Source organism: Sceloporus undulatus, chromosome 1, assembly GCF_019175285.1.
Source record: "Sceloporus undulatus isolate JIND9_A2432 ecotype Alabama chromosome 1, SceUnd_v1.1, whole genome shotgun sequence".
Classification (NCBI taxonomy): Eukaryota; Metazoa; Chordata; class Lepidosauria; order Squamata; family Phrynosomatidae; genus Sceloporus; species Sceloporus undulatus.
In genome coordinates this window covers 240,168,987-240,183,241 of record NC_056522.1, presented here as the reverse complement: position 1 = coordinate 240,183,241, position 14,255 = coordinate 240,168,987, and the positions used below count along the sequence as shown (strand labels likewise).

The window sequence follows — 14,255 nt, the reverse complement described above, 5'->3', positions numbered from 1 at the left end:
CACAGCATTCCAGGTAAGGTCTGGCCAAAGAAAATTAGTGATGGTCTCCTCCTTTGCTCTAAATACTATTTCTGTATTGGCTTTTTTAGCCACCACATCACATCATTGATTCATGTTTAGCTTTTGGTCTACTGTTAGGTCCTTTTCACATGCTTTGCTGTCAAGCGAGGTGTCACTTACCCTGTATTTCTGCATTTCATTTTTTCTGTCTAAATACAGTATGTCATATTTGTTGTTGTTCTTGTGCACCTTCAAGTCTTTCCTTGCTTGTGGTGGTCCCAAGACGAACCTATCATAGGGGTTTCTTGGCAAGTTTCTTCAGATGGGATTTGTCAGTGCCATCCTCTGAATCTGAGAGAGTGTGACTTGTCCAAGGTCACCCAGAGGAGTTATATGGCCAAGGCAGGATTTTAATCCTGGCCTCAAGAGTCATTGTCCAATGCTCAAACCATAACACCATGCTAGCTCCCAAATTAATTTGACCCATTTTTGCCTGTTTCTCCAATCTATTAAGCTAATTTTGCATCCTGATTCTGTCCTCTAGGGTAATAGCTAGTCCTTCAAATCTACAGATTTGATGAGTATATCCTCTATTCCATCACTAAAATCAATAATAAAGATGTTGAACAACACCTGGTCCAGAACCAACCCATGAGACAACCCACTACTCACTGGCAAACACTTTTTGTGTTTGATCAGTCAACTAGCTAAAAATCCATCTAAGAGTAGAACTGTCTAGCCCACATTTTACCACCTTGTCTCCAAGAAAATCATGGGGGACCTTGTCAAAAGCCTTGCTGAAATGAAGATATGCTGCATCTATAGCAATTTTCTCATCTACCGAACTTGTAACTCTGTCAAAGAAAGTTACAAGAGTAGTCTGGCATAGCCTGTTTTTGAGAAATCCATACTATATCTTAGTAAGCTCTTAGTAACCATATCATTCCTTAGGTGACTGTTTTATCACCTATTCTAAAAACTTCTCTGGTACTGATGTCTCAAGCTGACTGGTCAGTACTTGCTCATATCTCTTCCCCCCCCCCCCATTTTGAATTTGTTTGTTTAATTTATATGCTGTTTTTCTCCTGGCATGGGACCAGAATCACCAGAGGCTCTGAGATTACAAATTTGTTTTGTACCCTTGGATGCAATTCCTCCTGCTCCAGAGAGTTGAATTCATTTATAGTAGCTAGGTATTCCTGTGAGCAGTGCAGTCAGAATCACCAGTGAAAATTCATACCATGTGAAAACAGGTATCATGTAAATATTTCCAAGGAAAAAACTCATGGAGTCTAAAACAATTCCCAATACAAATCAGTAAAAAAATACAGTTCAAATGCTTCTAATCCAGTGGGTGGCCAAGGAGATGTACCAACAAAGTGTGTGTGTGTGTGTGTGTGTGTGTGTGTGTGTGTAGTGCAGAAATGCAGCAAACAGTCCTAAGTAGCTGAAGTTGAGAAAGATGAATATAAAGGGAGACAGGATAAATTTTTAAATAATAAACAAAGAGTTTTCAGAATCTTAGGTTTGGAAAGCGACTTAGGATTTCAGGAAAAATAGGTTTTTCTATTCCCTACCTAAAATATCAACAGATACACTGATTTTGTAGTGAAGGCTTTACCCAACTATAGTCAGTGTAGTGCTGGGAATTTTGTTTCTGCTGTACTGAACTGCCCTTCTCAGTTTTTCCACTTATAAGATACCACTATCTTTCAGATGTGCCTCCTTGTCCTTTTGCTAATCATCTGGACAACGTGAATTTTCTCTGAATCTCTTGGTTTCACAACAAGGCTTTCTGGTTTATTGTTGTTTTGCTACATATTGTGTGTTTCCCTGAGTTCTACATCTACACAGCAGGACGAGTTATGTTTTTGCTAGATACTGAGGGTTGCTAAGGGATAAATAATATAAGCCACAGTGAATTCAAATTATAAGACTACATAAGAATGCAATGGCAGAGGAGGGCTGTGATACCAATGAATAATAATCTATTTGAGATTAGTAAAGGGATCCTGGACTGAGGCAAACACCTAGCAGGACGACTGAAGCATGCAGAAAGACAAGATTGCTATTAACACTATTGGAAACCTAACCCTTTCTTACAGTCACACCTCAAGAAGAAACAAGACCTAAAGACCAGCAGCGTTTGTCCTTTCTGCCATTGCCATAACGTGTGTGTGTGTGTGTGTGTGTTGTGTCTGATCTAGGAGCCCATCAAGAAATCTGCTTATTTGTCTGGGTCTCTGCAGGAAAACAATAGAGGCTCCAAAGTATCTCCCAATGCTCTTCAAATCTGAGACTGCCAATTATATTCAGTAGAAATTTGGTGCTTCTCACAATCAACTCATGAAGACAATAATACAAAAGTATTCTCTGTTAAATACACATTATGTGCCTGGCCCTGGGCAATCAACTGGGGAAATTATGGAGAGGCAACCAGCTTGGTGATTCTTACACTACAGATATACCCTGGGGACTGTAGTTTGATGAGGATGCTAAAAACTCTGTGCTAGAGAATCTCAGAGCCCTTCACAAAGAAATAGTTCCATGGTAAGATGGAATGAGTATAAATCAATTGTTAAGTCTGTAGTGTAAATAAGCTCTCCAAGGAGAAAGTAGGGCTTTTTCATATGGAAATCTTTGTAGGAGTTTGGGTTCTTTTTGCATCACTGTCAGATACTACCCTACACTAAAGCTTCTGTTTAGGAGCACAATATGGGGAATGTTTTTGAGGGCATCTTTATATTACAAACATATATTGGTTTTATACTCATGCATTTCTCATGAGTATTGCAATTTGGTGAGAATTCTGCACTGGAGATTCCAAATGTAGTTTTCAGGATTCCTCTGGGAAGAGAAACTGACTATTACATTGTCTTATGTACACTGTGGAAATGGCAAGAACTTTCAACAGTTTGTTGTTTGGCTTGAGAGCCAGCATGATATAGTGGGCTGAGCCAGGGTTCGATTGCCTGCTCAGCTGTGGAAACCCACACAGTGACCTTGGGCAAGTCACACTCTTTCAGTTTGAGAGCAAGACGATGCAAACTTCCTTTGAAAAAATCTTGCCAAGAAAACCTTAGGACAGAGTGAAGTTGAAGACACATAACAAAATAGTGGGGAATCATGTTTATTTAGAGGGAGGAATACTTTGAATGATGCTTCTTGATTTGGAAGGGAGGGTGAGAATGAATGAATGAATGGTGTGCAGTTTCCAACTGATTAGGTTCAAGGGAATGTATTCCACAAGGGGCTGAGGGAGGTTTCTCACGCCCTAATTTTACATTTTGCAATCTTATCAAGGGTATTCCCCTCAAAAAGTTTTGGATGCTTCCTTGAATGAGAACCCCAAATTCTCCATCTACATTTCTCTTATAATGAAATTCAGTGACAACTCTACAATTAATTGAGCACTTAAGAAAATGAGGAATCTCTCTTCATCTTTTCCAGTCCACTTAAAAAGGAGTTACAGAGGGAAAAGCTACAAGCTCTCTGGTAATTAATTATTCTGAGATTTTCTGTCTCCCAAATTAAAATCTTATACTAGAAAACTAAATTACAAATACTTTTTCTCCCCTCTCTAACACAGACAATGAGACTCCAGTGGAATTAAGGCTATCAATGGAATGTGAACTGCACAGTTTAATGGTTAGTTTGATGCTTCCCAGAAAAGAGTAGTCATGTTAAAATAAAAATAAGATCTATAGTTAGCTATACTGTACCTCCACAGTTCGTGCTTTCGTCAATGCTCGAGGCTGGCAGGATTACTAAACAAAGAGAAAAAAACAGCGAGGGGGAAATGCCATTTTTGTCATCTGCGACATTGTGCAGGCAATTAAAATCCTTTGCTCAATACAGGGCAAGCTAATCTTTGCTGCAAACAGAGGGCCTCCCTGCGCTCTGGCAAAAAATATGGAATGAAATGTAGGGAGAAAAAAACCCTCTTTAAAGAATGTACACCCTATTATTCCACAAGCTCCAACTGGATTGCAAACTGTCTATGTACAACATGCAAAAAGAAGTGCTTAGAAATAACATTTAATTCTGGTGAGAAATATGCCAATTATACAGTGCCTTGCAGAAGTATTCACCCCACTTTGACTTTTCCACATTTTGTTTGTTACAGCCTGGAATTGAGGTGGATGTAATTGGCAATGTTACCACTTGATGTACACAAGATGCTTGACACTGTGAATGTGCAGAATATTTTTATTATAGTACAAAGGTTAAGTAAACAGAAATAAACTGGTTCATGTGCATGAACACTTCTGCAACGCTCTATACATACATGTATATAAACATTCAAAGGAGGAGCATTCAAAGGAGGAACCATGGTTCATAAAACATCCTTTCAATACTGCAATGATCTGTTTCAGAAACATGTTGATCAAGAGAGAACACCATGCCCTTTCCTCCACATGCCCATGAATGAAACATGAATAGAATATTTATTCCAGTCCCATCATTCAACTACAGAAGGGCAGTTTCCTTGGCATTCACTTATGAAATTTTTTTTGTCCATCAGATACATTGAGGGCCAGTAGCTAGGTGACTTTTAAGAGCATTAGAAGGAGATTTTAGGAGGAAAGGTATGTTATCAGCTAACAGCCAATGACAGCTCAACAGACTCTTGAGCTCAGATAAAACTCAGGGCCTCCATGCTCTTCTCATGGGCTAGAATTAGATCTGATCTAGTCCATCCAGATTCACCATATATTTTTATGAGCTTTATTTATGTTTGGGCATCACAACACATAAGTCTATGATTATGTCAAATGAGTGAGGCATAGGATGTTTGTAATTCATCACATTTATGGCAGTTAGCCACAGTTCTAGAGGGGATACTTATCTTCCTGAACATTGCCTATAGCTTGTGAGATAACCAAATAATCCTTTGCAAAGTTTACCATTGTTAACAGCATTTCCTCCCACATCTACCATTCTAAATAACTCCTTAATTTAAGTATCCTGTGGCACACTTTTTTCTTGCACATTTAAGTAAATGGAACAAATCTGAACAAATAGATCCATCATATCTGTCACTTCAGGACAAATAACCCTATATTACTGAAAGGAATAATAAACTTTTTTCCCCAGAAAAGCTACAGAAAGCACACTGTAGTACAGTGGACCATCAGTATCTGCAGGCTTGCCATCCACGGATTTCAGCATCTATGGACAGCAAGCCCCCGTTGTCTTTAATGATGGTGAGTGCATGCAGCTGCACTAGTGAGCGTGGACACAAACTGCGCCATCATTAGGGAAAACAGGACTTGATGTCTCATGGTTTTTGGTATGGGGGGGAGGGGCGGAATGGATCTCCTGCAGATACTAAGGTCTTTTTACTGGTTAAGACGGCCCCAGACTGAGCTCATATCTTCCATGAGAAATTATACCTACCAGGAATCTCATTGTATAAGCAATCTTGGTACTGTGTACTGTTCCCAGCACACTGGGAAGATCCAGGACTATGGATTTCACAGTAACGACTTCGATACTGGATCCCATCTTCATTACATAGGCTCCACTCAGACCATTCAGACCAGCCACCTTACAAATAAGGATACCAAAATTAAGACAGATTGTACAGAATGACAAAATGTTGAGACAACAACAAAAGAAACCCCAGGGATTAACATGGGGAAAAAGGTTAACTAGCTTCTAAAAATGGGACTCTCATGAAATGTTTTGGTGCCTGCCTAATGTCCACTACCACAGCAAGTTTTCAAGGAGAAGCACAAAATCCCCCGAAAAAACAACAAAAACAGGTGTTAATCTCAACAAAGCCATCAAGTGTAGTTCAGAACGTGCATAAACATATTCTACAACAGCATTCTCATTTCAGATATTTTGGGAAATGGACCACACTTTTAAAAGTCAAGCTATGCAGGACTCACTTTTTTGACATTAACTTTGAAGTCCAGAAGTAGAAAAACATCAGTCCTGGAATCTTGAATACATTTGTAAAACATGCATTTTAACAGAAACCCGAATGACAGCATCATAAAACATTGTGAGCTGCATTCTGTGCTCTGTAAAAATGGGTTTATGAGACACCAGGTACTTCATAACAGAAGAACTGACAAAAAGCAGCTGAGAGGGCAGCATTTTTGACGCTGTTGCTTCCAGCCTAACTGTACAATAGTCTCTTGGAGGCAGTCACTAAACTCTGAACAAAATTACTCCTGGGAAACACACTATCAGGCCCTGAGATGCTGGGGCAAGGAATTACACTTGGATGCTACAATACTCTCTCTCCTCCTCTCTCTTCTGTTTAAGAAAGAAAAATCAATGCACTTCCTGGAAATTATCATATATACTCAACCATACATTGGCGTCATGTATACATTGAGGGCATGTTTTTTGGGGGAAATTATGGATTTTGATATGACTCATAGATAATAAAACCTAGGTGCATGTAACAAAAGATTTAAAGGATGAAGCAAAGGAAAACGATGCCAAAGAACTTAGAAAATTTCAGCAGGCATAACTGTATTCACCCTAAGGGTGGATGGATGAGGAGGGAACTACGGTAAATTGTGGCTTTGCAATGGGGGGGGGGGGGACAGGCATAGGTGGGGCTAAGAAAACATGTCAAAAAGGATGAAAAGGCAAAGCAAAGAAAATGGTGACTACATTAGCAGTGATTAGACTTTATTGTGATAACTTTGCCTGGTTTTGACCCAGAAAAGCTGACAAACGTATACAAATGTCTTTTTCAGATCTTTCAAAGCCCAAATCCTCTTGGTGTTCCCTTGAGACGATGCCCAAATAGCCACTGCCATTTTCCCACCCAGGCATTCAAAAAAGTCAGAAGCAGCACCATGACAGAGAGGAAGAGTGGATCAATGCTTCTTTGAAATGTTCCACGGATGGACTAAGTTCTCACCTTTCACCTCTCTAGTCAAAGAAGGTGAAGGTTTCTTTCTTTCTTTTTTTTTTTAGAAGAGTTAAGGTACAGTACTTACACTGACCCATGGATAAGTCGACTCAGGCTTTTAGGATCAAGTCTTTAACTAAAATTTCTAATCTTATACATGTGCATATACAGCATATCTAAATCCTTGCAATCATACTAAACTATTGCTTGTGCAAAATTTTACTTTTAAAAGGAATTTGCATTTCAACTTCTGGTTTCAATCTTCTTTCCCTGTCACTTAACTTTGTCCACCAAAACATAAAACAACATGTGCTACCTTCACACAAGTGTGTATTGCACAGTGCTTCCTCTGTGTGCAGGCCAATGCAGATATCCTCTCCATTTGATGGTGCTGGGTTGGTGCACGTCCGAGTGCGCTGGTAGTGTCCACCTCCACATGTTGCTGAGCACTGAGACCAAGGAGTCCAGCAAGACCATGAGCCTTTCACTGAGGAGTAATGGGGAGAGGAGAATGATGCATATATATTTTCATCTCTGTGTTTATTTCAATTCAACCACCATCCCTCAAACTGTTGCATGATGGAGGGGCAGAAAGCTATAGTCAAATAATCATGCTGAGATGAGTACCATACCATTTTAAATTTTTATCTTTATTTTCAGCAGTATATATAACTGTCCTGTATACCACGGGTCTCAAGTGCCTCATAGGAAAAATATAGTAAAATGCAATCACAGCTGTTAAATCTATTCCAAATATCTACAGTCTAAATCCACCTTGAAAGATAAGCATTATTTTAAAATCCTATATGAATTTTAAAAAGATCTCTAGCAGCCAAGAAGACCACAGAAAGGGAGGCAGGTAGTTTCTCTGGGAAAGCTCCTCCACAACTGGGGCACCACTACCAGTGAGGCCCTTGCTCTAGTGGTTATCTGGTTCACTTTACTTGCCAAAAGCAGCTTTAGCAACACCTCTGAAGAAAAATCAGGTAGGTATAAATGGGAGAAAGCAGACTTTCAGATAATCTGATTCCAACTTGTTTAGAGCTTTAAAGTTTAAAATTAGAACTTTAAAATCCAGAAACAGACTGGGAGGCAGTGCAGCTAACAAAGCAAGCACAAAATATGCTCTTCTTAAAGATTCATTCTGTTTTCAGTTTCACCCCACAAACCATGCAAGGGCGGATAATTTCTATTTTCTCTTCTACTTCTAGTTTTGGAACCCAACACACAAAAAATGACCCAAAATGGCCATTTGTGGCCCCTGAAGGCTTCTTGCCAACTGACCATTTGGGAGGCAAAAATGAGGGTGTGGGTGTGGAAGTGGCAGCGTGGTGCCATTAGAGCTGATACAGACCAAAATTTTGAATTGCTCAGACATAGCATAACAGTTCCAGATGCACAATAAAACCTATCTTCTGATTGCAGGAGCCTTGCCTCCATGTCCACTGGCAGATAGCAGAGGGCATCAGAGATCTCTGTAGATTATGTTCTAGTCCTGTTTCTGGCTATAGGGACAGATGCTTCTTTGGTTGGCCCTGTTCTCTATTGGCCATTAAATGTGCATGGACGAGGGCAGCTAACAATGGATTTGTGGGGGGATCTTGATCATTGTGTAAGGTTGATGGAGAATTCCAACTTCTATGATGTGTACTGCATGATGGTGTACCTTATGATAGCATAAATTGAAATAACACAATTGTAAGTCACTAACAAGATGCCAGTCATAGTTACAGTTTAAGAAAAGAGATGGATGTGTGTATTTCCTTTACTAATCCATTTCAGAAAAACAGTGGGAACACAAAACCAAGTCCAAGCACTGTTAAGCAAGGGCCTGTTATAAATATAGCAATATGATTCGATTCAATTCCATTTTAACTGCCATGGCTGTATCCTTTGGAATCCTGTAGTTTGGTCAGAGGCAACAGAGGTGCTCCCAGGCTGAGAATTCTAAAGGTCCCTTGTAAACTGCAGATCCCAGGATTACATAGGATGCAACCATTGCAGTTAAACTATAATCACAGTGCTATAATTGTGAAGTGTGAAAGGATCCCAGAAAAGGACAACTACAACCTCTTCTTGGAAACAACCCGTGTTGTGTAATATAACAGAGTAATATAATGCATTCCATAATACAGTGGTGCCTCGGGTTACGAAATTAATTCGTTCCGCGGCCGCTTTCGTAACCCGAAAAGCCTTCGTAAGCCGAAAACCCATAGGCGCTAATGGGAAAAGCCGCGATTTCGTGTGAAATAGCGCCGAAAGGCACCAAAATTTTTTTCGTAACCCGAAAAAACATTCGTAACCCGGAACAATTATTTCCTATGGGATTTTTTCGTATCCCGGAAATTTCGTAACCTGGGTATTTCGTATCCCGAGGAACCACTGTAGTATTACTTTTTGCTTTCCAAAGTACTGTAATATAATACATTACTTTTTGTAGCTGGTAATAATATTACTATTACAGTGGGCCCTTAGTGTCAGATCGGATTTGGTTCCAAAATCTGTGGATGCTCAAGTTGCATTAAATATAATGGCATAGTAAAATGGGGTCATTTATATAAAATGGCAAAATCAAGGTTTGCTTTTGGAATTTATCTATTTGTTGAATATTTTCAGGCCATGGATGCTTGAATCCATGGATAAAAAATCTGTGGGTGCAGAGGGCTGATTGTACTTTTCCTCTGAGTTGCTCATTATTGACAATAGTTGCTGTGGAGGCTTTGTGCTTGGACTCACTGGCAGAGAGGAGTTCTTGGCTGCAAAGGTGGAGGCTGCTTGAGGAGTGGCTATAAAAGGAGGGAGGAGTGTGTAGAAGAGATGAATATGTCATACTCTGTAAGAAGTGAAGAGGTTTCAGTACAAAGCCTTAATGGAATTCAGACTTCCATGTAAGGAATAAAAAGTTAAAATGAAGGAAGACGTTTAGTGAAATATATGAGTGTGTCATTTGACAGATGAAGTGCAAGTTCAGGGTGGTTCATACCTGTCACGTTCTGGGCGAATGTTAATTGCGAATTGAGGCAGACTTTCACGAGATTCATAGTCCTGATAAAGGGATGTTATTTGAACTTGTGTTTAGAGAAATAAAACACAGGTTCAAGTGGAAACAAAGTCAGTGAGGGAATTGGAACACAAATAGTTTGTAACAACAAAAGTGTTGCACATAATGTAATCACAAAGTTTGAACCAACTGTAAAAAGATACTAACTTAATATCTGTTTGTAAATAAATTTTATATTTCTTCTTGTTTACAGAGGAGTGGCTTGAGGGAATTTATAACTAAAAACATCAAAGGAACGCTACCAAAAATATTAAAACGTTTAATAGATAAGGATACTGGGAGCCCATCTCTGAGCCACTAATTCAGTGAGTGGACTAGGAAAGGAATTGAGATCAGTAAAAGGACCAAGGGTTAAAGTGATATTTCTGAGGAAATAAAAGCTTCAGACTAAATTTTAAGGAAAGAAGGACCTAGATGTCATACACAATGAAATGGAGTCCCTTATATAAAGTGGCAAAATCAATGCTTGTTGGAATTAATCTATTTTTTGAATATTTTCAGGCCATGGATGCTGAATCCATGGATTAAAAAAAAAAATTGGATACAGAGGGCCAACTGTACTTTTCCCCTGAGTTGCTCATTATTGACTATAATTGCCCTCCAGTTTTGCAGGTTCGGCATTCACAGAAGTTATTATTTTAGGTTTATTTTATTTTATGGTTTTATTTTTTGATCTACAACCATCAGAAGTGGCAGCAACCATTTTTAATAAGGACATAATGCATAAGCTTTTCTGTAGAGAGATTGTGGTGGCCATTTTTAACAGGAGCTAGACCCTATTAACAATGGTTATAATAGCTCTCTGCAGAGAAGCTTATGCATTACGCCCTTCTTAAAAATATGCACCAGAAGTAAGCCATAGAATCACACTGGAGGACCTAGAAATTCCTAAAGTGTTCTCAGGTTAAAAAAAAAGCATTTGTGATTTTTATTTTTACTGTAGTCCGTTTACATTCTAGGCTCCTTTTGGGGGGTCCTCCAGCCGGGGGGGGAGGGGGGGGGGGGGGGCTTCCAAGCAGCCCCAAGAGTAAAGAGAGCTACAAAGACTCTCTCCCTCACTCCACTGCCCCCCTCCACCGGCCCTGCAATTTGTGTAGTGCTTAAAAACCTATTTGACAGAGATGGCAGAAGGCAAGCTGGGGCAGGTTTTCTGCTCACATAAAATTAGGGTTGCCTGTTGAACTGCATTTAGTATGAATATAATGGGTGCAACAGTGCATTTTCCTGTAGTTATATTAAAATGTCTCAAAAAAGAATTTTTATTAAATATAAATGATAGGTAGGTATGGATAATTTCATTGACACCAGAACATTAATGACAATCTGGCAGCTTTGCAAAACGGACAGTTAATAAAAATGTAACAAAGTAATATATATTACTTGTTATATTTTTGGTCAAGTAATATGTAATAAACCATATTATTATTATTATTACAAGTAATACATAATAAGTAATATGTTACTTTTCAAAGTAATATTTTACAACACTGGAAACAATGTCATGGAATGAGAAGGAAAATCAAAGGACCAAATCCAGCCAAGAATCTACAATTTACATTCAACAACCAATTGATTCTGTACGGATCTGAATTGACTGAGGGGTGACAGATGTCAGTATTTTCACGGCAACTTATTTGGAAGCACCTCTCTGTATGAAACCTTTCATTCCCAAAGTTTAGCTTATAGCCACAACATGGCATGGCTAAAACAAATGACAACAGGAATTGGTGACGAAATAGTGTTGCAAGACTTAGATTTGCTGAAGTGTTGGCTCTGATGTGCAGGAGACCCATACTTTGGGCTGTGCTTCAGCCAGCAAAATGTTCTCAGCTGGCTCTGTCAATCGTGTCCAACAATGGCAAAGGTAAGAGGTAGGTATCTGTCCTGTGCTTAGCATACTGTTGGCACCGACTAAAAACTACAGCAGGAAGAGAAGACAACAATAATTACCTGGACAGGGATGTGGATTGCAATCTTGATATTCCATTGCAGATCCTATACAAGGTAGGCCACCGTTTTTGGGTTCTGGATTGGTACATGTTCGCTTCCTGGTTCTGAAACCCAGTTCACAATCTCGGGAACAAGATGACCAGCTTCCCCAAAAGGACCATCCACCATTGATTATTCGAATAGAGGTCTTTCCACTTTTCAGAAGGTCATCCACAAGAGCTGGTGGGGTGGGGTGGAGTGGGGAAGAGCAGGCAGTAGAGGAGGGAGAAGATTTGGAGAAGTGAACATAGGAATACATACAAACTTTTAAAAAAACAAAACCCAACCCAAACATAGCATTTCTATGTTTCAACGTTTTTATTTGCCATAGGAACCCTGAACCCTCTCATGTGCATGACAACTGTCATCTTTACTTCCAACCTTGGGATTTGTAGAAGTGAGCAGGGATCAGTCAGGCAGTTAGCATGGTGATATCAGGGTTTTTAGTTTTAATTGCTGTTTTTATCCTTGATATTGTATTTTTAATATGTTATACTATTTAATACTGTCTTAAGGGGGGGAGGGATAAAGTGTTTTTAATTGTCATATTTTATATTTTACTGTTGTTAACCGCCCGGATTGGTTTGTCAGAGGGCGGTATACAAATAAATATTATTATTATTATTATTATTATTATTATTATTATTATTATTATTATCCCAAAGCCCTTCCAGTTAGGGAGGTATTGCCCAGAGCACTTCAGTCATGGTAGGCTATGTTGTAAGCCTGTCTGCTTCCCTCTTCTACAGGAACACCACAGCCATATAGCAGGCAAACCAGTAAGCTTCTCTCCTTGTTCCCCTGCAGGAATGAGAGTCAGAGGGCTTTTGTGGTTGCGCAACACTAAATTAGCAAGCCTCCTGCCTCTGAGGGAGCATTATTTTAACCTCATCGCATGCAGTTCCTGGCTTGAATGATTTCCTTCTTCCCTCCTTGGCAGTGCCAACTCTGCTGGCACATTCTGAGGCAAAGAAGGCACCCAGCATGTGATCTGGATGCCTTTTCTGACCTTAGCAAGTGGCTGCAAACTGCCACTAGCAGCACTGCCACAAAAGGAGGATGGAAATGTCATATTTGAAAAAAAAAATTGAAGGGGCAACAGTGGTGAGCAGGGAGCAGGGGCACAAACTCTGGGGAAAACACTAGAGTTTAAAAGCACTACAATAAGGAAGTATAGCCGGAATCTGGGGTGGACAGAGTCATGTATCAGATTACCTTATCACTCCAGATTTGACAAGGGAGAATGTTGCATGGCCTTATCATTCTAAATTCAGGGAGAGGATAGGTTTTTAACCAGTTTTTCAGCAGTGTAGACAAGCCCATAGTTTATTCAGCAAAGGTAAACTGTCAAAGGTGAAACTTTGGTCATTACAGTGGTTCCATTAGAAATATTTTTATAAATTAACTCAGTTTTGTGAAATCTGCATTTGTTTGTCTTCTCTCCAAATCCTCTTGCTCATAGATTGATGTATCCTGCCCACCTTTCCTTAGCTAGTAAACTTTCAGGACAAGGACACTTTAGCTCTTTTGCTGCTTGGTACCAACAGCTCATGTTGAGTTAGCATGGTGAGTGGTTCATCTTGGCTAAATTTTATAAAAGTTACTTCTTTGGAAAACAACTCCAAGACTATTTGAGACAGAACAGCCACTGGCCAAACTGGATTTTGGAAGTTATAGCCTATAAAACAAACCTTTTCATGTTCTGCTCCTGACATAAGAGCATCACTTCTGCTTTGGGATAGGGGTGTCAACTCTGGATCAGAGACAACTTCATATACTGACGTTGGGCAACTCAGGAAATGAGTAATGCTAGGTCAGACCAAAATCCTATCTGGTCCAATGTTTTGTTCCAACAGTGGCTTATCAGATGGTTCTGGGCAGTCCACATGCAGGACATGGGCCAGAACAGCACCTTCCTGCTTTTGATATCCAGAAGTGGGGACCAAGAAGAAATAGCTAACCCTCTTTGCTAGTGGCTATTGATATCCATTGTGCACCTTCAGTTCATTTCAAACATGATAACACTAAGGCAACCCTATTGTGGGGTTTTCTTGGTAAGAGTTGTTCAGAGGAGGTTTACCATTGCCTTCCTCTGAGGATGAGCGAGTGTGACTTTCCCAAATTCGCCTAGTGGATTTCCATGACTGAACAGGGATTCAAAGCTTGGTGTCCTGGATTCCTAGTCCAGCACTCAGACCATTACACCACACCTCCTTATCTTCTAGCATTTCTCCCAATCTCCCTTTTCAAGCACTCTATGTTGCTAGTCATCACTAAATTTTGTGGTAGCAAATTCCACAGTTTAACCATGCACTGTGTAAAGAA

General features: G+C 39.7%; 2 protein-coding genes across 3 annotated transcripts in view; one reads left to right on the top strand and one right to left on the bottom strand.

Annotated features, from left to right (window-relative positions):
* SEC22A (SEC22 homolog A, vesicle trafficking protein) overlaps positions 1-14,255 on the top strand; it is a 1,054,631-nt gene that overhangs the window by 152,457 nt on the left and 887,919 nt on the right. The window lies entirely within an intron of this gene.
* SEMA5B (semaphorin 5B) overlaps positions 1-14,255 on the bottom strand; it is a 558,977-nt gene that overhangs the window by 24,379 nt on the left and 520,343 nt on the right. Inside the window, 4 exon segments of the mRNA XM_042445089.1 lie at positions 3,723-3,767; positions 5,401-5,550; positions 7,197-7,367; positions 11,892-12,110. Coding sequence (XP_042301023.1) covers positions 3,723-3,767; positions 5,401-5,550; positions 7,197-7,367; positions 11,892-12,110 — 585 coding nt within the window.